The sequence below is a fragment of the Tiliqua scincoides genome, chromosome 12, assembly GCF_035046505.1.
Source record: "Tiliqua scincoides isolate rTilSci1 chromosome 12, rTilSci1.hap2, whole genome shotgun sequence".
NCBI lineage: Eukaryota > Metazoa > Chordata > Lepidosauria > Squamata > Scincidae > Tiliqua > Tiliqua scincoides.
The window spans coordinates 960,105-985,915 of record NC_089832.1 but is presented as its reverse complement, the minus strand read 5'-3'; the positions used below and the strand labels follow the sequence as shown (position 1 = coordinate 985,915).

Below are 25,811 nucleotides of genomic sequence, written 5' to 3'. Positions count from 1 at the left end.
CTGGACTCCCACGAGGCTTCCAGATGCATCACTCCAGCAACCCTTGAGTGAGGTCCCAGCAGCACCAAAGAAGAGCCACAAACTGCCCCAGGATGGTCTATGCATCCCTGCAGGTAAAGGGTCTCTCCTTGGGGGGAAAAGCTATTGGAATGCCAAGCCTCCCCCTTTTAGACAGTTCTGGGTTCCAAGGCAAGAGCTAAAATTGTCTGGTTGCTGTCACTGGCTGTGGTATCTTTTCCTGCTGGTCTCAGAGTTTCAGTTCAGTAGCTTTGTGGAGAACTCTAGTCACCCATGTGGAGCTTTTCCTGACCTTTGGCAGCCTGAGATCTGGTCCTCTATAACTCTGCCACTTCCTGTGACTCGGAAGCTGTCCTGCACACCCTGCCCAGAAAGATTTTGCAAACACTTTTGCCCCCAGGCAGCTTCCCCTCCCCACCCCCGCCTGTCCACACAGAGAGTTTCTTACTCTCTCCAGCAGCATTTTTACAGCCTGGGACTGAGCAATGCTGGTGAGCAACGGGTGGGTGGGGGGTTCCCCCAGCACCCGTCACCCATGAATGAATGTGAGTGACAGCAACACCGTCCTGTTCTCTTCTAGAGGTCCCAGAAGGTCTTTGCTGCCCCTAGGAGTGTGCACAGGACTGCGACTAAAGGTTTGTGTCTCTCTTTCATGAGCACATTGTCAGCCTTCTCAGCAATGTAAGCCACAAGTGCAACATGGGGAGGGCCTCTCTGTCTCCAGCAGCTTCAGCTGGCAGAGAAAAGTGGGCAGGCTTTTTAAAGTCCCACAGAGGCTCCCCTGCGGTCCTTCCTCTTCTCAGGAAAGCAGACTGTGTAAGGTTCTCCTGCCGTAATCTGGGCAATTCCACGAAGAGGAGCCTGCCTCGTGGTTCCTGCCTGGAATTCTGTGCTCACGCCACCTGGGTGAGGCTCTGTTCCTATGTGCCCGGACTAGGGCGTCAATGCATGGAGCTGCATTAAGCTGCATTAAGATCCTCCACAGAGACCCTTCTCTGCCCCCTCCCCATATCTGGAGGTAACACAGGTGGTGACCAGGCGTGGGTCCTACTACATGGCAGCACCCTGTTTTTGGGACTCAGAGCCCAGGCAGCTTGCTTAATGCAGAGCCTGACTTCCGTTGAGCACCTGGTGAAGCCTGTCCAGGCAACCCTTCCAGAGTGCTAAAAGTTGGATTCTGGTTTCATGCTAGGATACAGTCTGCTCTGTTGCTCTGCATTGTCTGCTGCTTTCTGTTATCTTACTTTCTTCCACGGAAGCTGTTTGAAAGTCCTTTGGAACCGAAGGGCAGGGCATTTTCAGAAACAGCAAGGCAGGACCAAATAGGAGCCACCCCATCAATCTGCACTTACTGACTGGATCTCCGTCTGCCTTTGCACCCCTCTGGAGGCTGAAAACTGCAAATGCAGAGCTCTGTTAAATGCCACTGCGTTTGGGAAGAGCCTCATCTGATTAATTGCTCCAGCCATGCCCCTTGCAGGTACAGGGCATGAGCGTCAGGCCACGTTAGACACCCCCACACACAAATGTGTTCTGGTGGGCTTCGTTTAAGAAACTAGCAAGGAGAGGCACTATCAGGAGGAAAACGACAGCTGGGGCAAGTCCTAAAGCTCAACAGCCCCCTCCCCACTGCAGTTCTGTTCTGTTCAGTGCCCCCTGGGCCTCTATCTCTTCTTTAAAAACCACCAGGCCGTGTCACATGTTAATAAGCACTCCCTTAGAGGGACAACTGGAGTGCCCCACTGCCTCTTTACCTCTTGCGTGGATCATGACTTTGCATGATGCTTGTGCAGCTGGAGGAAGGGGGCAAAGCTCTGCCTCAAGGCCCCCACTGTGCTCCACATGCCCCCTGAGGGCACACTGGGCAGACTGCTGCCGCCAGCATTGAGGGCTTGGCTTGGGCAGGTAAGCCCCTGCTGGGTATGGGGTGCTGGGCGATCCTTGGGGAGTTGACCACTGAGATCCAACAGACAGGAGAGGAGAGGCAGTGCAGGGCCTTCAGAATCCACCTTTGAGCGCCTTCCTCACGGCCCACCTGTCCTCACGGCCCTGGCAGTCCTGGCAAAGAGAGCCTCGGAGGAGACGGTCACCGGCAGCTTTGCTTCCTTCATCCACGACATCCACTCTGGGCACCTCTCCGACGTGGTCTGTCATCGGAGCAAGCGGATGATCCTTGACAGCATCGGGGTTGGGCTGTTGGGCAGCACCACGTGCGCTTTTGACATCGCTTTGCGGTATTGCCAGGTAAGAGCAGCGTCATGCCCGGGGATGCCAACCAGCCAGTACTGAGCACCAAGGATCTGCACTGCTGGTCTTGCAAGACCAGGATGGCTTTGAATGGCAGGCAGCGAGGACCGGTCTGGGCCAGCCAGGAGCACGGTCTCCTCTCCGCTGCAGCCAGTTTTGTTCCTGGACAGGAGGCTTCAGGTTTCATGCTGGGTGAAGGTTGTCCTCGGGCAGAGTAAATGTCCCGGGTCACCTTGTTTCATGGCTCATGGGGCTGTTGCCTGTGCTGAGCAGGGATGGACTAGATGTCCTCCAGAGCTTGGTGTTGGTTGGCAACCTTCAGTCTGGAAAGACTATGGTAGAAGCCTACAGCACCAGGTATTCCCAGGCGGTCTCCCATCCAAGTACTAACCAGGCCTGACCCTGCTTAGCTTCCGAGATCAGAGGAGATCAGGAATGTGCTCCCTATACTGAACACTATCTCCCGATCTTGTCTGATCTCGGAAGCTAAGCAGAGTCAGGCCTGGTTAGTACTTGGATGGGAGACTGCCTGGGAATACCGGGTGCTGTAGGCTTATACCAGGGGTGCTCAATAGGTAGATCGCGATCTACCGGTAGATCGCGAGGCAAAATGAGTAGATCGCGGAGCCCTGTCTCTCCAAACTGTTAATATGTCAGTTTCATCTAGTGACTAGACGAAACTGACATATTTAGCTGACACTAAACTGACACTGAAACTGACACTTTAGCTGCTCTTCAGGCACGCAGCAACAAAACTGACAAAACTGACTAGACTCCAGCAGGGGCTCCATACATTAAAGGGGGTGTCTGTCAGACGCTTCCTTCCCCCCTGGTAGATCTCCGGGCCTTGCTGGGTTTCAAAGTAGCTCTCGAGCCAAAAAAGTGTGAGCACCCCTGGCTTATACCATAGTCTTTCCAGACTGAAGGTTGCCAACCTCTAGAGCTTATTTCCACTTGAACAGTCTGCAATCGAAGGTGGTCCTTGGTAGTTCAGCCCAAGTCCCCCATTTTGCACTTGGCTGTGGCTGGTGGACCTTCAGGATTCTAGAGAAACACACACAAATTGCAGTCCTGCAAGTCTGAAGCCTGCCCCCCCCCCGCAGTGCCCTGTGCTACTCTCACGGAGTTCTGTTTCTCCCGGACAGGAGATGTTCCCTCCCAGCCCTGTGAGCTCTGTCTATGGAAGGAAGGGGCTGAAGCTGTCTCCTCCTCTGGCTGCGTTTGCCAATGGCGTGGCGGTAAGATCCGACCCTGGCTTTGCAATCCCTTGGGTGACTGCGCACAAGGGCAGCGGAATCCCAAAGGCTGTGTGGGCTTCCACCAGTGACAGTGGCCCCTTTTTAGTCACATTGGCCCAAGGTGAGAAGATACGGTTTTCTCTTGTCTGTCCCTTTTGTGTCAGTGCCTTCAAAGTGGATTTATGGAACCAGCTTTCTGCAGGCTCCCCACGTGGTCTCACGTTGCTTACTTCTCATTGCCATGAAACTATAGACTTGCTCCTTTAACAGAAGGAAGATTCCGGCACTGCCTCCCATGGAGCGTATTCCAAGCTGGCTTTACTTCTAACCACTTCTGACCCCAGAACGCTTCCTTCCCTCCCCCTCAGGTTCACTCCATGGACTTTGATGACACCTGGCACCCACCCACTCACCCTTCGGGGGCCGTTCTGCCAGCGCTCCTGGCTGCCTCCCAGATGTTACCAGAAGATTCCAGACCCACAGGCCTGGACTTCCTGCTGGCTTTCAACGTGGGCATTGAGGTGCAGGGCAGACTCCTGCACTTCTCCCGGGAAGCTCATGACATCCCCAAGAGGTAAATACTCTTCGGATCCTTGTTGGTGGGCAAAAGTGCACCAGGAACAAGCAAGTGGGTGGCTTCGATTGGAGGAGAAGCATGGAGGTATTCATCTGCAATGGACTCTTGGGCACTTTGGCTTGGGGGGCCTTCATCTGGGGCGGGGTGATTAGCACACAAGCACTGAGAGAGAGGAGCACTGTGGACAGTGAGGAAGGGAAGCTGGTGAGCAGCTCCTGCCTTTGCCTTGAGCACTTCAGTGCGATTCAAGAGTTAAGTTGGCCCAGTGGAGCTCTCCCGGTGCTGCCTCTCGCAACGCCAAACGTTCCCAGCACTGCTTGTTTACATTTGCTGCCAGACTTAAATCATCTGCACATGTAACATTGGCATTGTCTACCAAGAAAGGTGGGCTCCCCCCCCCCCAGACAAGGCAGGGGGCAGAAACAGCACCTGGTCTCCTAGAAGTGCATTGCAGGTGTTTGGCCCCCCTATTCCAAGTGCCTGGGCGGGCTTTCAGCTTCCTGAAAAAAGTCCTTGGCCTGCAGCCTCAGAAGTGTGTCCCAGAAGGGGCACCTCTGGCTGCCCTGAAGCCTCCATCCCCACTCAGGCCTTCCTGCCTTCTCTCTTCCAGGTTCCACCCTCCCTCTGTGGTGGGCACCTTGGGCAGTGCTGCCGCCACAGCCAAGCTCCTCTCGCTGGACACGGCTCAGTGTGGCCATGCCTTGGCGATCGCAGCCTCTCTGGCAGGGGCCCCCATGGCAAATGCAGCAACCCTGGCCAAGCCCCTGCATGTTGGCAATGCCACCCGCCTTGGCCTGGAGGCGACACTCCTGGCGGCCCGAGGGATGGAGGCCAGCCCCCTCATTTTGGATGCCATTCCTGGCTGCGCTGGGTTTGGGGCTTTCTGTGGGGACTACCAGCCCAGGCCACTCCTGCTCTCAGCCAGCGGCCACGAGTTCCTCCTTAAGAAGCAAGACGTGGCCTTCAAGAGCTTCCCAGCCCATCTGGGTACGCACTGGGCAGCAGAGGCTGCCCTCTCGGTCCGGAGCCTCCTGACCAACCTTTCCAGCTCTTCCTTGCCCTCTGCGATCCGCAGCATCATCCTGAGAGTCCCAGAGTCCAAGTATATCAACAGACCTTTCCCCTGTTCGGAGCACGAGGCCAGGCACTCCATCCAGTTTAGCACCTGCACTGCCCTCCTGGATGGCAGAGTGACTGCCTCCTCTTTCAAGGAGGACAGGATCCGCCGCCCAGAGCTCCTTTGGCTGCTCTCCAAGGTGGCGGTGGAGCACCCTGAGGACAATGTCGCCAACTTTGACAAGATGTATGCAGAGGTGGAGCTGACCCTGCAGAATGGAGATGTCCTGGCAGGCCGCTGTGACACCTTCTACGGCCACTGGAGGAAGCCCTTGAGCAGAGAATCCCTCATAAGCAAGTTTCAATCCAGTACTCTGCAGGTGCTCCAGGAAGATGATGTGGACCACATCATTGAAGTGGTGGACAACCTGGAGGACCTCCCAGACAGCTCTCTGGTGGCTTCCTGCCTGTGATGCAGGAGCTGTGGAGTCTCCAAAATCCCATAACTGCTCTGAGACATTTCCCACATTCTGCACCACACCTCTGCTTCTGCAGTGAGAATGCTTCACAGTGTGGATCCCCGCCATATCCGTGTCTTCTTCTGGCTATTCAGCTGGATCTGGACCTGGTGCATCACCCCAATGGCACTCACACTGAGCTGCCCTCTCCACCTGGCCAGCCAAGGGCTGCAGAGGCTCTCCAGGGTCTCAAGTGGAAAAGGGCCCTTTCCAGGTCTGCTGCCTGAGCTGCTGCTTGCGAGGGACTGAAGTTGAGACCAGTGGCTGGGGGAGCTCTGTCATTGCGCTATGGCCCCTCCTAATGCCATATCCTTGTTAGTGATTGGGGGCTACCCAGACCCGAGAGTAACATGGACTAAGGGTCCCATCCTAACCAATATTCCAGCACTGATGCAGCTGTGCCAAAGGGACATGTGCTGCGTCCTGAGGTGGGGGGGGGGTCAGTCACAGAGGCCTCCTGGATCTCTGTTAGGAAGATCTCTGTTAGGAAAGGTTAGGAATCTCTGTTCTCTTACCTTGGGGCTTCATTGCAACGGCACCAGCACTGGAAGGTTGAACTGGGTGGGCTGCCAGGGTTCTTCCAGGAATCAGAGCTCACCCTAAAACAGAGATCCTATTTCGACAGCACTCTGTGCCCAAAGCTCCCTGCAGCCTGATCTGCAGAGCAGAGAATCTGGCTGTCGTTCATTCCTTCTCTGGATCTGCTTCTGCTGTTCATTGTTCTGCTGCTGGACAGACAGAAGACGGGGCAGCCTGTGCTGGCCAGAGCTTCTGAGGTGGGGGAAATGGCTCTGCTCTGATGCCTGCATTGATAGAGGGTCATATAACCCTTCAAAGGCCTTGCATTTGTTTGCCACTTGCTTGCACTGCGGCTGATTCACTTTGTCACGTGATGGCACCAATTCCTGTGTTTGGGGAGAACCTGCCTTAATAAACGGATTTTACTTGCCTGCTGAAAACCTTGTTGTCGGAGCCTCCTTTCTGTAAGGAGACCTGCCTCTGTCTCTGCTGTCAGGGCTTTGCAGTCCTCCTGGCTAAACAGGGGGCCCCAAGCCAGGCCTTGCCTCCTCCCTCCCCAGGCTGCTCACCAGCACTGCTTCTGAGAGGGGGCAGCCAGGTATTGCTATGTTGATAACGGTCACTTTATTATTTTTTTTCTGTTACTGTAATATCTTGTGCATTTTGTGTTGAAACTTTATCAGTTTGTATTTGAAAATCCCTCAAGATTTTGATGTTCTCATTTTCTGTCACTTTTTCTGGTTTAGGCTCCCACCAATTATTAACGGTGGGCAATGCAATGCTGGCCATCAGGAGTCTCCCAGCCCAGCACTCCTGGCTAACATGTCCAAGTACTTCCCTTGGGATGCCTCCAAAGCAATGGTGTCAGAGGTTCAGGCCAGGAGCAGGTGGCATTCGCACTAGTTGTGTGGCTCTCTCACATCCTTTCCTGCACAAAAGTGTGCATCTCATGGGAAAAGACTGAGGCTGGGCATAGCAGAAGTGTCCTGTCACTCCTTTTCCTTTCATTCCTGCAGCTTCTTTTCTTTTAAACTGTGGCCACCACACATGGACTTGCACACCCCTTGCCACTTGGTTTGCGCTACCGGCGGATCTCTTTTTGCAGGAGTCCTACCTGCTCCACAGTCACATGGCCCAGCTGTTTCTCCAGAGCCCCACTCCCATTCCAGTGCATAGGGTCACGTTGATTTGGGGCAAATGGATCCAGTGACACAATTCGCTTCTATTTCATAATGTTTTTGAGCCTCCTGTCTAAAACAAAACATTCCCTGTGCTGCACAGAACAAAGCCATTCATGTAAGGTAAAAATTCATCATTACCATTCATTCATTAGCAGTATTTATGTGCTGCTTTTCAGCAACAGTGGCTGGTTCAACAACCACTTTCACAAAGCGGTTTACAGAGAAAGTCAAATAACTGATGGCTCCCTGTCCCCAAAGGGCTCACAATCTGAAAAGATGCCACACCAGCAGGCAGCCACTCGGAAAGGCACTGCTTAGGGTGAGGAGGGCCAGTTACTCTCCCCCTGCTAAATAAAAGAGGAGCCCCCACTTGAAAAAGGGCCACTTACCCAGTAAGCAAGGATGTATTTTGTAAAATGCCCCAACCTGAGATTTTTTTTGGGTGGGGGGAGGGGGGGTTGACACACACTAGGAGCAAGCCCAGTTCAGTGAGGCACTTGTGTAGCTGCTGTGTGCTCGGTGCCCCCCTCATGTCTTCCAAATAGCACCAGCTTTTGTTCTACCTCATAAGCTAAGGAAGGGTTCAGAGCCTCCCTTGTGTATGACCAGGACTCACAATTCTACTTTTACTTTGGTGAATAGCGAAACTATGACCAGGTTGTACAGGGCTCTTGTGTAGCCAAAATGTTGCTTGTCAAGGCATAAGGTGGTGCAGGGACATGTAAGCATGCAGGTCAAATCTGGGTGGCTGAGATAAACCCCCCCCCCATGCCTCCTCCAACCTCATTCTCATGAACAGTGAGTGTGCCTGTGTACCAGCCCTTAGGTGCATCCACTCTGCAGGATTTGGCTTGCGGTGTGTCCTGGAACGCCTACAGGTTACCCTGTCTGTCCCCCACTACTTGCTCAGAAGGTGGTGAAAACCTGCAGGCGGTGCAGAGGCCTCCTCCCAGAGAGCAAGACCGCCATCTGGTGGCCACTCCAAAACCCTGCGTTTTCAGACAAGCTAAAAGGATTGAATGGCTGCAAATGTGTGTTTCAAGCTGGCTGCAAACTCAGTGTTAAGGGCTGGAGTGATGCAAAACGTAGAGTGAACGGGAGATCTAGCCCAAGAGTGCCTTCTTCTCCAGCTGGTGGCAGCTCTCCATCCTTGCTCCCTGAGATCCTGGAGGTGGAATTTCTTGAGACGGGGCTGGTCCCGCACTTCCTGACATCCGAAGAGGCATGTCAAAGGACTGTCCCCTTGCCAGGGGATGCACCGGGCTCTGCTTCCCTGATCCCTGGATGGGAAGAGGAAGAGGGGGACAGGGCAGGAGGAGAGGAGTGGTAGGTTAGAACATCTCCAGTGACACTCTAGCCCACCTCTCTGCCACACTTCCACTTCACCCCCCTTCCTTTTCCAATCCAGGGAACGGGGAGGAAGAGCAACGGAGGCAAGTAGGTAGATGGAGATAGGAACCCTGCCGACTGCTGCCTTAAGCAAATGTCTCATGGATGGGCCAGTCCTGACTGGAGCTATCTGGGTCTGAAGCTGGATCCTTCCTGCATGCAATTCACATGCACATCACCAAGCTGGAGCTCCTTGGATCAGAGATAGTCCCAGGTGGAAATGCAGAGACGTGGCTCCTGTGATGTGTGGGAAGAGTCTGGGGTGGCTTGAGTATGTTTGGCTCCTCTTGGAAAGGCCCAGAGCCCTGACCTGTCCAGGCCTGAGTTCTGGTCTTGTGGGAGAAGCATCACTGCTGTGGATGACAACTGTAGTTGCAGACCTCAATCAGGTTCTGATCTGGGTCTCGAAAGTAAACAGACGTTATCGGACCGACAGCCCCAGTTCTGGGCACTGGACCTTCTTCAATCCTTACTCCGCAGGTCTGTAAGAAAGGTGTGTTGGGGGGGAGTAAATCAGGCGATCCAAAGTTCAGTGACTTCCCCATCCAATCATCAAGAATCATTCCCAGGCTCATTTGCAACAAAACATCTCCTATTTTTGCATCTTTTCCTCAAGCAGGACTGCATGAACTTCAGTGCTTGTCTATGAAAAACATCATCTTCCTCCCAGACTTATTTCCAGGGGTGCAGCTGGAGCTCCCCAGAAATGTTGGGGCAGGAGAAAGACAAGCGGTGCCTGCAAGTCACGTGCCTGCTGCTGAGATGGCAAGCAGACCACCCAGACCCGGGCTCCAGAGAGAGGCAGGACTGACCTTCAGGTGCTCCACCAGCTGCTCCAGGGGCATCTCTGTGACCAGGCAGATGTCCAGGGAGCCGGGAACCGGCCAGTGGGCCTTGGGCTCCAGCTCCTTCCCCACCTCGTGGAGGTTAAACTTCTGCACCCCAAAATGCAAAGCCTTGCGGTCTCCCTGTTGAAGACAATGGGAGCCTGTGAAGGAAGTGGGGTAGGGGTGGAGACACAGCATAGAACTAGGCAGGGCGTGGACCCCTAACCCACTCCACCCCTGCCAGTCCTCCGGCTCAACCACTCTTCCTCCTAGCCCTGTGGCCTCCTCCTAGTCAAAGCAACACCTGCTCCTTTCCTGCAAAGAACAACAGGGCACCTGGCAGTGCCCCCCAACCCCACACCTTGAAGGTGACAAGCTCCATGCCCAGGACCCGGGAGTAGAAGGCTGCTGTGTCTTCGATGCTCCTCACGATCATCACCAGGTGATCCAGGCGGCTGATGAAGCCCTGAGGGGGGGCCTTGACACCCCCCTCCCTAGACATGGCCAGCGAGTCAGCAACCTGAGAAGGAGCAACATGGAAGAGGTCCCTTTGGGGAACGATGCACTTATTGTCCTGATTATCAAAATTATCTCCCACCACTCTCAAAAATATTCAGGGTAGTGCTCAATGCACACAATCGCACAACAAAACACAACCCAGAGGTAACTCAGTTGGAAAGCATCAACCAGGCTGCGGGGTGGGGGGGGGGAGCTTGCAGGAGCAGCAAAGGCCTGCTGAAATAGGAAGGTCTGTAGGAAGTGCTGAGAGATTGGCAAGGAGGGCACCAGCAATACCTCACGGGGGGGGGGCTGCCAGTAACAGAGCCCTCTTGGCCCCTGGCAACCAAGCCCAGGATGGCAGCAGGGAGTTCCCTGCGGGGCTTTGTAGGACAGCCAAATCCATGGGAAGGAGGGCAGATCCTTTGGATATAAATGGTACAGCCACACAACATGCACATTCCACCCGCAACTGCACATCAACCCCAGCACAGGATTGATTGCTGCACATTCAGGAGCCCAAAAAACTCCTTGATCACACAAAAGCCCCACTCCTTAAGGTGACCACATCGAAAGCATGTGGGCCAAACTAAGGGCAGATCTCCCTTCCTCTGGTCACAGTGAGCGGCCTCTGTGCTTGCTGGCCTTCCACAGGGCTAGCAGAATACAATGATGCCCAGTTCCTCGGGTCATGTGCAGGCCACAGAATGCTGTGTGCAGGACATGGGCTGTGCCTGCTGAAAAGCAGAGGGAAGTGATTTGCTCGACAAGATGGAAGGGGAGAGACCTTCCCAGTGCTCGCTCCCCTTCCCCATCCTGTGATTTGGAGTAAGCAGCCCCCGAACTCCACCCCCTTGCTGCAGTTTGCTGCAGGCCCCAGAAAATGCCATTCCAAGGAGCAGCCCCAGGCAGGGCATGTTCTCTGTTGCCTTCCGAGCCTGAGATCCCCGGTGCAAATGTCTCCCCGAGAAAGGCTGGTGGAGCCAGTACCTGAGCAGGAAGGGCAGGCGCTCCGTGCAGCTGCCTGGAGGTCAGGAGCAGAAGGACTCTCCAGCTCAGCATTTCCTGGTGTGAGGGCGGAGTTCTGGGGCTGGCGTTGTTCAGCTTAGAATGCCTCCCAGGGAACCAGGCTTGGCTGCATGTGCACAGAGCCCAAGAGCTTCCCTGGGAGGCCAAGTGTGCCAGCCTGGCCTCTGGACCAGTGGGAGGCCCTGAGCCGTCCTCAGTGGAAAGGGGCAACAGAGCTCTTTTGGGTGTCAAGGAACAGAGGCTGGTGCCAGCCACGTCCGGAGCATCCGTTGCCACAAGCACACCCAAGGTTTATTTTTAAATGCTGCACGCAGCAGAATCAATGCCTGGAACGCCTGAAATAGCAAACTGGACAGGCTGGCATGAGCTGCAGAGCGGAGGGCGCAGAGCTGGCACCACCGAGCAAGAACAGGAGCAGTGTCCTGCAGAGAGCCCAGCCACTGCCCATTGGGATGCAGGCCGGCTCAGAGAAGGGGGGCAGGCAGGCTGCTCTGCGGCACCACAGCTCTTGGGAGGAAAGGGCCCTGGTCACGGGCAGGCCACTCTTCTCAGCAAGTCCTGCTGAAATGCACAGGGGGAGGCCCCTGGACTGGGCCACAGCCGTTCACTTGACTGTTGCCATGAAGAGTCCAGGTGGAGCTGCTGGGCAGGGCCCGTGAGAGTCTGCTGTGTTCAGACGTTCATCTCAATGCCATACTTTGAACACAACCCCAAGTGTTCGGCTCACCCTAGCCCAGCTTGGTCATCAGAAGTCCAGAAGCCTGCTGGGAAGCTTTTGCCAGGAGCCCTCGTTGTGCCCAGCTGGAAGGTGTTAATCAGCTGCAGAAATGCGCAGAAAAGGACAAGCACACTGGAGGGAGCCCAGGCCTGGAGGCCCTGCCAGGGCTCAGGAAAATGGCTAGACTGGTGCCCTGCAAAGTCTCATGGAAAGAGAAATTGACTGTGGCATAAACCCTACGCTCCTGCCCTTTCCGTCAGGACAGGTGGGGAAAATGCTGCTTTGCAAACTTATTTTAAAAAAAACTCATCCTTGCCATCACCCCCCAACTATCAATTGTGGCGGAGACAAGAGAATAGGTCAGAGACACGCCTCTACTACTCATAAGTCCAAATACTGTTCCACCTTTTTCCAGCGCAGCAGAGGAAAGGACACACTTCTGGAGGGAGAGGAGAAGACGGCTCTTTGTCTAGTGGAGAGTCAGCCTGAAGAATTCGTTGCTACAGGGCTGGGGCCAAACACCACCCAAGCACAGTTTGTGACCAGTATCAGGTCATTCCCAGTGGCAGAAAGGGTCTGTCCGGAGAGGTGGCCTTGGCTCCAAACCTGGGATATGCTGCAAGGAGCTTTGAAGAAGGTGCTTTCATCCTGGCCAAACTGATGAGGAAGTCAGAGCATCTACTTGCCACCTTCTTTGCTATGCAGCTCAGCTGCTGAGGTTTGCTTGTTCCAGGCACTGTAGATGTGTTCCTGTCTTCTTTCCCAAGAGAACAACCACATCCCTCAGATGCCTCAGATGAAGGGCCTTGGTTTCCACGAACAAGCTCAGTTTAATCACAATGTGCTCCCCAATCCCCACCCAGCTCACCCTCTTAATGGCATCCGATGCATATGAGGGCCCAGTCCCATCCGACTTTCCAGCACTGTTGCAGCCACAACACAGCCCCAGAGTAAGGGAACAAATGTCAGGCAACAAACAGTAGGATACAGCATGCACCCCATTGGCACAGCTGCAGCAGCACTGGAAAGTTGAATTGTACTGGGCCTTATGATCTTGAGAAAGGGTGTTTTGCAAACCCTGGTAGGAGCAGAATGGAAGCCCTCTGTCTGTCTCCCAGGTCTCTCCCACTGCTCCCTTGTAGCACCCAGGACTCAGAGAAACTCTTTTCTTATCCAAGTACTCCACCCTTCAGAGAGGAGGACCAGGGACCTCAAGGCAAGAGCAGGACGGATTTAGCAGTGCAGTGCATAAGGAGGAAGCAATGGCCCTGGGCCAGAGGTCCAGCACTCAGCCTCCCAGCTGCCCCCCCCCCCGCAGTGCCCACCTTAGATGACTCTCAACACCAAGAATTGCGAAGGAATTCCAAAGAGAGCGGGGCACTTCTGCAGTCCTGCTGTCCTTTCCCATAAGTCCCTCTTTGGAAACTTCTCAATTAAAAAGACTGAAGAAGCCAAGACTCTTCCCCCCCCCCCCACACCATTTACCATATTGTTGAACAACCTCTTGGGAACAAGAGCCCACAGTCTCACTGGTCTATTATTAATACTGTCCCCTTATTAAGCAAAAAACCCCAAACAAATGCTTGCCTTTAACTAGTGCTGGGATGAATTAATTCCCCAGAAGATCTTGCAATAAGGCAACTGCCCTGATGAGAATCTGCTCAGATCGATGTGCTGACTCAGGCCAGTCACCCCTCCAGGCCAGTTGCTTCGTGAGAGGGTGTCTCAAGGCTCAAGGAGAGGTAGGGAAGCAGCTCCCTTTTCATTCAGCCTTAGCTTAGAAGTTCAACCCTGCCCAGAAGAGGACGGAGCTGCGAGGGGCTTGAACCACACGCAATGTGGCCGCTTCCCTTCCATACGCCAGCAGTGGCACAAATGAAGAGCTAAATCATGCATGGAATTTTTTTTTGTATTGGCAACCTTCAGTCTCGAAAGACTATGGTATCGCGCTCTGAAAGGTGGTTCTGGCACAGCGTCTAGTGTGGCTGAAAAGGCCAATCCGGGAGTGACAATCCCTTCAAGTGCAGTCTGTCCCTGGTCTGTCTCCCTGGCTATGGGCCTTCCTTCTTTGCCTCTTAGCCTCAGACTGTTGGCAAAGTGTCTCTTCAAGCTGGGAAAGGCCATGCTGCACAGCCTGCCTCCAAGCGGGCCGCTCAGAGGCCAGGGTTTCCCACTTGTTGAGGTCCATCCCTAAGGCCTTCAGATCCCTCTTGCAGATGTCCTTGTATCGCAGCTGTGGTCTACCTGTAGGGCGCTTTCCTTGCACGAGTTCTCCATAGAGGAGATCCTTTGGGATCCGGCCATCATCCATTCTCACGACATGACCAAGCCAACGCAGGCGTCTCTGTTTCAGCAGTGAATACATGCTAGGGATTCCAGCACGTTCCAGGACTGTGTTGTTTGGAACTTTGTCCTGCCAGGTGATGCCGAGGATGCGTCGGAGGCAGCGCATGTGGAAAGCGCTCAGTTTCCTCTCCTGTTGTGAGCGAAGAGTCCATGACTCGCTGCAGTACAGAAGTGTACTCAGGACGCAAGCTCTGTAGACCTGGATCTTGGTATGTTCCGTCAGCTTCTTGTTGGACCAGACTCTCTTTGTGAGTCTGGAAAACGTGGTAGCTGCTTTACCGATGCGCTTGTTTAGCTCGGTATCGAGAGAAAGAGTGTCGGAGATCGTTGAGCCAAGGTACACAAAGTCATGGACAACCTCCAGTTCATGCTCAGAGATTGTAATGCAGGGAGGTGAGTCCACATCCTGAACCATGACCTGTGTTTTCTTCAGGCTGATTGTCAGTCCAAAATCTTGGCAGGCCTTGCTAAAACGATCCATGAGCTGCTGGAGATCTTTGGCAGAGTGGGTAGTGACAGCTGCATCGTCGGCAAAGAGGAAGTCACGCAGACATTTCAGCTGGACTTTGGATTTTGCTCTCAGTCTGGAGAGGTTGAAGAGCTTTCCGTCTGATCTGGTCCGGAGATAGATGCCTTCTGTTGCAGTTCCAAAGGCCTGCTTCAGCAGGACAGTGAAGAAAATCCCAAACAAGGTTGGTGCAAGAACACAGCCCTGCTTCACTCCGCTTCGGATATCAAAAGTGCATGGAATAAACACTTATATATAAGGGAATCGAACACTCTTTGCTCCAGGAAGCCTGAGACATTTGCTTCGACAGGATGGAAGAGCCGTAACTGCTTGTTAAGCAGGGCCGACAAGATCCATTAGAGATTAACTACTCTCCAAATGTTAATTGCCTCCCACTTTCATCCACCCTCAGCGCAAGCTGCATGTTGGATGTCAAACCAGACAATCAATAGACAGGGGGCTGCCAAGCCTGAGGTCTGCGGTCTGCTGTTCCCCCTCTGTCTTAAAGCGGCCTTAAACAGGAGCTCAAACCCCCCCCCCCCAGGAATGACATTCATGGGTGGCCTTTGATGAAACCAGGGAGCAGTAACACCCAAACCGGCACCTCTGATGCCAGGTTTTAAACGGAGCTGTGATTTCCCCCTTGCTCTGTCCTGCAGATTGGAAGGGGAAGAAGGTTTGACACCTGAAAGAAAGAACAGAGGCCAAGTCAGGCACCTGGCCAGTTGGAGTGCAGGGCATGGTGATATTTGCTCCCAATTGGCAAATGAACATGGCAACGAACACCTAACACCACACTGCAGGCTTTGTAGAGAACAGCAATGATTTCAATTTTCTTCTGAAGTCTTAAAAAGTCAGTAGTGTCTGTGTTTGTTTATACGAGTTGGGCATCCCTTATCTGGAAAGCTTGACACCAAAAGTGTTTTGCATATCGGATTTTTCTGTATTGTGGACAACTTACATGAGATAATGAGAGAACTTGAGAATGGGACCCAAGTCTAAACACAACATTCAGTCATATTTTCACATACACATAGCAAGAAGGTAATATTATACAATATTTTTTAAAATTTTGTGCATAAAACAAGGTTTGTGCATGAAACATAGTTTGTGATTTTATTTCTTTAGGCAAAACAGTAAAAAAAACAGTCATGTTGGCACTAAAAAAAAGTCCCATATTTCAGAATATTCCAGATATATTTTGGAATTCCGGATCAGGGGTGCACAACCCGCACTGTTTATATTGTGAAATTTTTTTTCCTGTACTTGAATTGCACAATAATTATAGAACAGCATAAAGAAACTTATTTCTCTGAAAAAGTTTAAAATATGTGAATTCCTGTAAATATGACTGAGGATTATCAGAAGAAAATATTTAAGTAAACCTGGACCTCACAAAAAATGTTTTCCATCAAGCCCTGCAGCTCCAAAGACTGGCCCTGACAGCTGCAATGCCCACCCTGGAAAGCCCCCCAAACGTGCACCATCGGCTGTAATGCTGCTGAACCCAGCCCGGCCTGCGGGCTCTGCTTCTATTCCAGTCTAGGCAGAATGGAAGCAAAGCAGCGAGAACTGCTTCTTTCCTTCCACGTCTGTCTCCGTGGTAAAGGTCAGGGGAATAAAGTTGCCCGAGATTCTCCCTGAAGCGTGCACTGCCTGGATGAGCAGATCCCGGCTCCGGTGAGCACCTCCCCCTCCTCTGCCTCGTATCTTCACGTTTCTCTCACATGAGCTGAACTGCTGCTCAGTCTGCAGCCCTCCCTTCCCTCACAGCTGATCCTCTCCTTCAAGTTCCAGAAGGCACTGCTTTGCCTGGGATGTAACTAACCTCTGGAACTCACTGCCACAAGATGCAGTCATGGCTTCAAAAAGAGAATTAGGCAAATGCACAGTAGATTGGCCTATCCAAGGCTCCATCCCTCTTCCCAGGCAGTGTTGCTCTGAACACCAGATAGCGGGGGAGGCCCTCTTCCAAGCTTTCTGGCGGCAACTGGCTGTCCACGGTGGAAAGACAGAATCTACCGACAGACATAATCTATAGAATCTAGCTGGACCTTGGGTCAGATTCAACAAGACTCTTCTTATTGTCACAGGAGTAAAAAAGTGTGACTGATTTTGCACATCATGAGGAAAGTGAAAGAGGCAGCAGGGGGAAGGGGTTGTCAAGACCACAGCCACCCATAACTTGGGTACCCAGATCAGGTACTGTACTGCTGGCTGCATCAGTACTTATCCATACTGAGGCAGCCTGTGATCATTGGATAGGAAGGAGGACTTTGAGGGGTACGACAGCAGCAGTCACAGTGCAACAATTTTTGTGAGTAACAAAAGCTCTACTTCTGATATCAATACTGCACTGTGTGTGAATCCTCCCTGGTCTGCACCCTTTCCCAGCGGTGATCCTGTGACATCACAGCAATTCAGCCAATGGCTGGAGTTTGTTATCAGGCCTCTGAAATGCATCACTTTTCGGGCTCATCCCAGGGAACACAGAGAGCTCTGCTGCAAGACCGACTGCTGCAGCTCAGCCATGGAGATTCTGGATAGTTCTGCCAGGACTGCCTCTTAATGAGCAGTTGGCTGCTGCTGCCGCAACCAACTCTGCATTAAAGTGTCTTTGGGGAGGTTTGAAGCCCACACATTGTTATCAAGACCAATAAAAACAGCAACATGGTTGGGCTGGAGAGCAATTGATGCCATTCGCTGGCATTTTACAGCACCTTGTCTAAACATCATGCCCCAGGATTACTTTATGGCCTGGGAAGCAGCCCCTGGAACAGCTGGGGCGGGAGTCATCTGAGTGGGATTTAGAGCCAGTGGACACGTTTTACAGGACCCCTTGCAGGGAGCTGTCATGGAAAGGGGCTGCGTGGTCACTGTTTCATCAATATTTATATCGCTTTCATTGAGGGAATTGGCTGTCAAAGACTTCCCAGTTCCACAGAGTGGAGGGGTGTGTGTGGTGGGAGGAACATGCACAGTTGGGCTGGCTTTTCCTAAGATCTCAGGGTCTGCCTTTGGCCAGAGGAGGCCAACTGAGCTCAGGTGTTCCAAAAGGCAGTATGATAAAAGACTACCTTGAATGTGTCACTCTGGCCATTCCAAGATGGAGGGAGCCTAGCCACGGTTATTCCTGCTCTGGAAGTGGCGCCCTGATTGGATTACTGCAATGTGCCATACATGGGGCTGCCCTTGAGAACAGCTCAGAATCTCCAGTCAGCGCAAAATACGGCCATGAGGTTACTTGCTGGGAGGACCAGGCCGTTGCCCTAGCACAACTGATCAGCTCCCAGCCAAGTTTTACCTTGAATTCTGGGCAGCTGGTGCCTTTTCTGCTGGACTGCCCTCCTGGCAGCATGTTGAAGAGCTCCTTGCCTTATGAAGTTTTCCAGTAGAGGCCAAGATCCAGGTAACAGGGCACCAGCTATTGCTCTGGCACTCACGAAGGCATCTATCACGGACCTAATCACCAAAGTCCAGCAGACCATCTGCTAAGTGAAGCCTGAGGCCATCACGACTTTGTCATCCTGCAGACGAGGATCATCCTGCAATCTTATTTTGGGCTGAACTGAACAGGCCACACTCTCTTCCGCAGGGCCAGGGCTCTGTTTTTCACCAGAAAGAGACCATGTCCGGCCTTCCTCCATGACCTGCACAGGCAGCTGGTGAAATGTCATCCTCGGGAGTGACTTCTTCTGACCTGGGATCTCTCTCCTTGTATCAGGTGTGCAAAGGCTGGTTGTTGAGTGGAAAAGCTCTCCGAACATGCTCAAAGGCCCCTGCTTCTTGTCAAAACTTAGCATGTTCCTGTTCTGGGACCCAGCCAGCACTGACCAGGCTTTGGCTGAATCTGACCCTGTTGAAGGTTGATCTGCAACCCCGACCCTCGTTCCACTCACTGTTGTGGCAACCATGTATTTTGAACGTTCCCCTGACAGAAGCGCTAAGAGCAACGCACTGAAAGGGGTGGCATTTTGTTATAGTTCCCTTATTGAAAACTATACCAGCAGATGGCGAGCCATCAGTCCGTCCCCCCCCCCCCGCCCCAGGGTTGTCGTACACTTGGGTCTCACTCCCAGGGTTTTGGGTGCTCAGAGTTGTTGGTTCTGAACCCTAGAGCTCTCAAAGATCCCTGGTCTGTAGTACTGCCACCACCCTGTAAGAGCCAGTGCCTCAGTCCAGGGAAACCAAGACCCTTTAGGCTTAACTATATCCCTTGTAGGCACTGAGCACTTTCTTTACTTAAAGTCTCAGTCCTCAAGTTTCTAGTCCACAATGAGGATTTTTGGTAGCTTGCTGAACAGCTAGGCAGGATTCTGAACCTTTGTCCCCAACAGACAATGAACCAACATGGTAAAAAGATTTTCTACTTTATTAAATACATAAGGTTACAAAAAGGTTACAAAAGGCAGCAAATGCTAGAGGCATAAAAACTTCTAGGAAATATCAGCATAAAACAACAAAGCTAACTTGCTAACTCTATTATTCTCTAACCCTCACCTGGGTCAGCTTCTTTTGTAGATCCTCAGGTCAGTTACTTCTGGCCACATGGTCCTGGCGGGGCAGGATGTGCACCCACCACCTCTCTCACCCAGAGACCAGGAACAAAGACCCTTTCCTCCGGAAGTGGGACTGGTAGCTCCCCCTCTCAGCTCTTCCCTCCCCCTTGGAGATCTACAGCTGCATTCCATCCTTGATGGACATCTTTCTGGCTCCTAGGTGCTACATAATCACCATCCATTGAGATGTAAATCCTAGCAGCCAGGAAATGCAAGCCACTTCTGTGTTACTGTTTTAGCTTGGTTCAGGCCTTGCAGTGCTACTAGGCCTGAACTGTACATATCCATGACAAGGGTTCCCACCTTTTGACCGTTCTGGGCTAAGGACCAGTAGCCTTCCTGTGAAAGGAATGAACAGTCAGCCAGTGGCTGTAATGGAACAAACATCATGTGGGGGAAAAGCAGAGGTCTCCCCATGTGACCAGATTTGAAGGTCTTTGCCTGAAACCCACACAGTGGGTGTGTGTGGGGGGGCTGGTTGGGTGAACCAGAGCATGTGATTGAAGGCAGTCAGAGTCCTCGAACTGCTCTGCACAGACAAGTGAGGTCTTTAGCTGACTCGCATGGTGGAGTGTGAATGACTTGCAGCTGTGATCACCCCATGCAGCAGGAATGCATGAAGCCAGAAGGATTTACTGCCGGGGAGCAGGGCTCCAGCTGCTGCAAGGCCCAGAGCAAGATTTAATGTGCCTTCCTCTAGTAAATCACTCCCCTCTTGGCACAAGGCTCTTGTTCTCTGTGCTCATGCGATGAGTCCAGGCTCAGGAATAGAGGGGACTCCAATCTCAGGGCTTCCACCCCCATCCTGGAGGTAGTTCAGAGGCTCAGCCTGGGCTAGGCTGTGAGCAAAGGATGGCTCTGGGGGTGCCTATGTTTGATGCCTCAAAGGGCCAGGGTGGGATTCTGGGGCCCTTCCAGGCTGGCAGGCAGGCAGCTGGCATTTGTATTCTAAAGCGTTACAAGGGTAATCTTGCCATGCACAGCTGGGGCTTCTCCTGCTGCTCTTTATACTTCCACATCGTGACATTTATTATTGAATCATTTCTTCAGGGCAATCCAGGGTTAGGGCCCCTTACAAGGTATGAGAAGCCAGGTCCCTGCCCTGAGGGAGTTCCAATCTAAGTACTGACACAAGGGAGAGACCACAGAGGGAGGTGAAGGTCATGCAGGTGGACTGAAGAGGGGTGAAGAGGCCCAGCTACTGTATTGTGGTCAGAGACAGTCAGGCCTGGGGATAAAGGGCCTGTCTGAAAGGCATCCTGCAGTAAAAGGTGCCTGGATGCCAAATGCCAGGCAGGTTCCTGAGATAACTGTGATGCTGGCAGGGGTGCAGATTGCGCCCCTTACACGTATTTGTTTGCTTATCCTCCAAGCTGCTGATGTTGACTTCCAAGAGGTCTCCCACCCACAGTGCTCCCTGCCAGTGCCCACGAGAGGCGAGTGCAGGGGACACACTGTTCCTATGTCCAGAGTCAAAAGGGGGGCCCAGGAGCCAAAGGAGGGCCCCCCCAATTTCCTGGGATCTCAGAAAATGCCTGCGTATATTGTGTGAAGACTGGCATTCACAGGTTGTGTCTGTTGGATTCCTGTGTTGGAATCGGTGGGATTCAGGAGCACAGGCACGTCCTGGGAGCCTCCTTAGCTGGGGTGTGTCCCGCTTCCTGGAGCACGCTGTGAGTGTGGTGGTGATGGAGCAGGTGGCGTGCCTGGCAGCCAGCAGGTCCCCAAGAAGCAGCCGGCATGGAGTGTCTTCCTTGAGCGAGCAGGAAGCAAGACACGGTGACCTGATTTCTTCTGACACACAGTAAGTTGAAGGGATCCCCGAGGGAACGGCCAACCCCCGGCTTCCATAGTAGTAGAAAGAGGCATCTCCTCGAGGGGTGGCGTGTCTGGAAAGCACAAACACACCAGGCAGGTCGGAATCAGGAGCAGCCTCTGAATGCCACTGCTGCAAGACCTGGCAGCTCAGGGCTGGCACCGCCTGCGGACTGGAAGCATCCTGGCTACTGTCCTTGTCTCCCGAAGGCTCCCTTCTCCACTGACAAGGCAGCCTGGTGCTTGCAGGGGGCTTCCAAGGCAGGAGTTACAAAGGGGGTCAAAGAGCAACCCTCATGCCAGGCCGTGCCCACTGGCCATCAGATAGAAAGTGCCATCCCAGCCTGCCTCCAGGGCTGAAGAGTTGCCCAGGCCAAGGAGGAAGTGGGCTCAGGGCACTGCATGCTGTATAAAAGCTGGCTGTGACGGAGGCAGTTTTGCTGAGAGGCCACTGAAGTCACTGGGAGCTGCAGAAGGTGGCTGGTCATGTGGGCTGCAGCCGCTACCGAGGGATAGCTCCCCCTGCCATGTTTTCCTCTCAGCATTTGTGCTGGGCTGATGATTCTTTTACATGCCCCAGATAATTCACTCCACATAATCTTCTCGCTGTCCTCCCGTCCTGCTTCCCTCTCCTGCATTTTTTATAAAGACTCTCCATCGTGCTCTGCTAACCTGCTCTCAATTGAGCTGGTAAATCAGAGAGAAGGGGCGGCTGCCTCCAGCTCTTCCGCAAGCAGCTATCAATCCCCCCCCCCCGGAAGAAACAGGCCCAGCAACACACAAAGATCCAGGTGCTGGTGTGTGTGTTGAGATCCCTCCTCGAAGACCAACAGCTCCAGCCTGGGCTTCCCTGGGTTGTGGAGTTGCTGCCAAGGACGTGATGGCAGCCCGTATATTTATTCTCTCTTTTGCTGCTGGATCCGTTTTACTTTTGACTTCAACTGATGCTTTCACTGACACTTGCTTTGTTTAGGGAGGAAAGCACTGAAAGGCGACTATTGGTAAATAATTCACTGCACCTACATCTTGAGTGAGGGGGCATAAAACCCGGCAACGGAGTGCTTGCCTGTGTGCAGGAGGTTCAAGCCCTGGCTGGCAGCATCTCTGGTGAAAAGGGGCTGGTGTGAGTCATGGGCGGGGGGGGGGGGGGGGAGATGCCTGCAGGCCTGAGAAGCAGCTTCTGCATTTCGAGGGGGCCCACCTAGACTGCAGCACCAAGCCCTGCAAATATTCAGCCGGCTGATCCCAAAGGGCTGATCTCTGCCCACCAAGTTCTAGAACGATGGAGCCTCTGGACCACGGCCAGCCTTAGGCCAGTTTGACCAAACTGGGCCCTGCTCCTGGACAGGCCCCACACTGGAGTAGCTAGCAGGCACCCACAGCCAGCACCTTGCTCTATAGCTGATGCTCCAGCATGGAATCTTCCAGGTCAAGGCATCGTGAGGAGAGTGCGGTGGGTGGGGCATCGCCACTGGTTGGCCTTCCCTCCCCCCTGTCCCTGGGCCCAACTGGCTTGAGATCGGGCCCCTGGAAGCGGTTAGCGGTGATGCTGATGCTGGGTGCCTTGCTGCCGCCACTCATCCTGGTGACTAGAAGGGCCTCATGGGGTGGGAGCGAGGACAAAATGTTTTGCACTGGATCCCACAGCTCCCAAGGCCCACCCTGCTCTGAACATGCTCCAAAATTCAAGAAACTTTCCACAAACAGGACTCCAGGCTTTCCCTTGCTGCCCATGCAAAGGATGGGGCAGCACCCAGTTTTCAATGACTGCAAAAAGGCTGCATTGTGAAGACAAGATGGAGACCTCCAGATGCATCCATGCAGTCAGGAGAGATTGATGTTCCTCCCGCAGTGGCCCTGAGCTGACAGCGCCACTGCAGAAGGCCGATGTGGGACTCCAGAGCAAGAGCTATTTGGAAAGGGCTGGCAGCACTCCAAACTGCCAGGGCCCCAGCTCCCACTAGAGGGTGCCAGGCTGCTGTAGTGGGATCCTCCCCCTGCTCCTGAGCAGCGCCTTCCCCTTCAGGAGGGGTTCTAAAGTCTTTTGCAGAACACCATATTATCTTCACCCCTCCCTCATTTTGGGGGAAGGCACAAATCTTGCTCCCTTGCCTTATAGCTCCAGAGATATGTGGGCCACAAACTGAGAGATGGGGTGACCCCTGGTCACAGCTCTTTCATGGCACCCGCATTGAGCAGCCTGCAAAGGAAGCCTCTCGTCTAGTCAAAGGACTTGCCTGTCTTCTGCCTGCTCAAATTTGCTGTCAGAAGACTGTCCTGCTCCCCAGAAGCCCTTTCTCTGCCTCCAAGAGCCTGGAGCCTGTCCACACAGTCAAAATCCTGCTGACCATTTCTGCTGAGATGAGGGGGTGGGATGGTGGTCTTCTCAGAGCTGCTCCTCCACAAGGGTCCACACATTCTTGCTGTCTTGATTTGCCTTCTCACTCCCACGCACTCTAAACCCCCCTGCAAGAATGGGTGCCACTGATGAGGAAAGGCGATAGCATTTGGGGCTCTTCGGTCTAGAACAGTGATTTTCAACCTTTTTTGTGTCATGGCACACTGACAAGGTACTAAAATTGTCAAGGCACACCATCAGTTTTCGGACAATTGACAAAGCACACCTTGCTGATGGTGGGGGACTCATATCCCCAATGGTCCTATTAATAAATGACCCTCCACCAAACTCCCGCGGCACACCAGGGGACCATTCACGGCACACTAGTGTGCCACAGCACAGTGGTTGAAAATGGCTGGTCTAGAAAAACAGTACCTGAGGGGGGACATGATTGAGACATACAAAATTGTGCAGGGGATGGATAGAGGGATGTTCTTTTTCTTCTCACGAAACACCAGAACCAGGGGACATCTACTAAAATTGAATGTTGGCAAAAGAAAATACCTAGTGTGTAATTAGTCTGTGGAACTCCTTGCCACAGGATGTGGTGATGGCAACTGGCCTGGATGCCTTTATGCCTTTGCCCTGGACTGGACAATTTCTGGAGGAAAAGTCCATTATGGGTTACAAGCCATGAAGTGTATGTGCAACCTCCTGATTTTAGAAATGGGCTATGTCAGAATGCCAGGTGCAAGGGAGGGTAGCAGGATGCAGGTCTCTTGTTGTCTTGTGTGCTCCCTGGGGCATCTGGTGGGGTACAGTGAGATACAGGAAGCTGGACCAGATGGGCCAGCGGGGCTCTTCTTATGTTCTTAAGGGTGTGGAGTCTGCGAGTGCTTCTGGACTTTCAGCTCTCTCTGGAGTACCAGGTGGCAGCAGTGACTAGAAGTGTTTTTTGCTCAGCTTCTGCTGGTGTGTCAACTGAGACTGTACTTGAGCCAATTGGACCTGGCCACGGTAGTCCATGCCTTAGTGACTTCAACACTGGACCACTGTAAAGGGCATTCCAGATTGCTGGCATTGCAAGGAATAAGGAAATCCAATGAGGAAGTTCAGAGGCAATCTTTCCTACCTGGTCCCTGCCTCGCTGCCTCTGAGCTTGCTGCAGAGTGCACCTGGCTTCCAGGGGGTTCCTCAGCAGGAACTGACAGTTGGGGCAGAGTGTGTGCAGGGAGTGGACTCTCTCTCTTTCTCTCTCTCTCTCCCCCCCCCCCCCCTCCTGGAAGCCATCTGCATTCCTGAGCAAGGGAGGATTAATAACTTCCCCAGCAGTGGAGCTGTCAAATGCTCTTGGCTGCTCCTGGGTTCAGAGACAGCAAGCCCTTAAAAGGACCGAGGCAGCAGATGTTACAGGTTGAGGGAGGGACAAAGTGCATGCAGGGGTGTTGAGGGGTTGGGTGCGCATCTTCCTCTCTCTTCTGTGGCGCCACATGGATGTGCTGCCACCGGCCAGGGAGTCTGAACACAGACCGAGCTATGAAACCAAGTTGCAATCATGCTGGCTGATGGGGTATGCAGACCTACTTTTCAAGCAGCTCCCCCCACCCAGACCTCATTCCCCGACCTGGGGCACCCTCCCCAACTCCGGCACTCATTCATCTAATCTTTGTCTTGTCAACCCAAGAAGTCCAGTCCTGTATGGTCTTCATCTGATCTTGTAGAGGTACAATATCTCCTGCAAAGTTTCTTCCCCACTATGGCCAGTGAAGAGGCTGTGGTGATTGAACCCCCCTTCCCCCCCATCTATTTCCCTTAAGGGAAGTGTCAACAGCAAAAGGATCCACAGGAAAGAGGCACCCTTGAGCACCAAGGAAGAAAGAGCACAGGATCAAGCAGGCAGGTCATGGGGGGGGGATTTGCAGCTGTCCTCATCTGAGTTCAGCCAGGATGACAGACCCTGGTCAGTCCATCTGCTTGCCTGGCATGTGCTTGTCCACTGGGGGATTCCCCACATAACTGGGAGGGAGGGTTCCACAGACAGACTTCCTCTGCCTGGTTTTGTCCTCAGGATCTTCTGATCTTGGCCCCTGCATAGAGCAGATCTGGAAAACGGAGCCCCGGGGCTCCTCCCTCCACCACATTGCCACAGGTGCTTCAACGGGACACTGTATGTTAGGCATGCACCACACATGCTCTGTTGTGGAGCTGTGGGCCCTTCTGGTTCTGCTGCTTACCCCACCTATCAGATCACCACACAGAAAAGGTCACCCACCTTCCTTGCCTTCCATCCTGCTGAACCCTTTCGGACACCATCCAGCAGGGGCCTGTGTCCATTTCTTCCACAGTTCTGGGCCATCTCCTGAGCAGCTGTTCCTGAGCTCCAGATTTCTTTCCTGCTCCTCACTGTGCTCAGTTCAACCTGGATTAGGA

At 53.2% G+C, this 25,811-nt stretch overlaps 2 protein-coding genes across 2 annotated transcripts; one reads left to right on the top strand and one right to left on the bottom strand.

Moving 5' to 3' along the window:
- The first annotated feature begins 1,485 nt into the window (after window positions 1-1,485).
- On the top strand, window positions 1,486-5,609 carry LOC136663189 (cis-aconitate decarboxylase-like). The gene is made up of 5 exons (XM_066640173.1): window positions 1,486-1,498; window positions 2,075-2,262; window positions 3,411-3,503; window positions 3,872-4,077; window positions 4,691-5,609. The coding sequence occupies exons 1-5, from the start codon at window positions 1,486-1,488 to the stop codon at window positions 5,607-5,609; spliced, it is 1,419 nt and encodes a 472-aa protein (XP_066496270.1).
- A 1,889-nt stretch (window positions 5,610-7,498) lies between these two features.
- Window positions 7,499-11,314, bottom strand: GLOD5 (glyoxalase domain containing 5). The gene is made up of 4 exons (XM_066640046.1): window positions 11,059-11,314; window positions 9,932-10,090; window positions 9,556-9,711; window positions 7,499-9,225 (listed from the first exon to the last, which is right to left on the bottom strand). Exons 1-4 carry the CDS (start codon window positions 11,128-11,130, stop codon window positions 9,091-9,093), a joined length of 522 nt encoding a protein of 173 aa, XP_066496143.1. The 5' UTR covers window positions 11,131-11,314; the 3' UTR covers window positions 7,499-9,090.
- Between the last annotated feature and the right edge of the window lie 14,497 nt (window positions 11,315-25,811).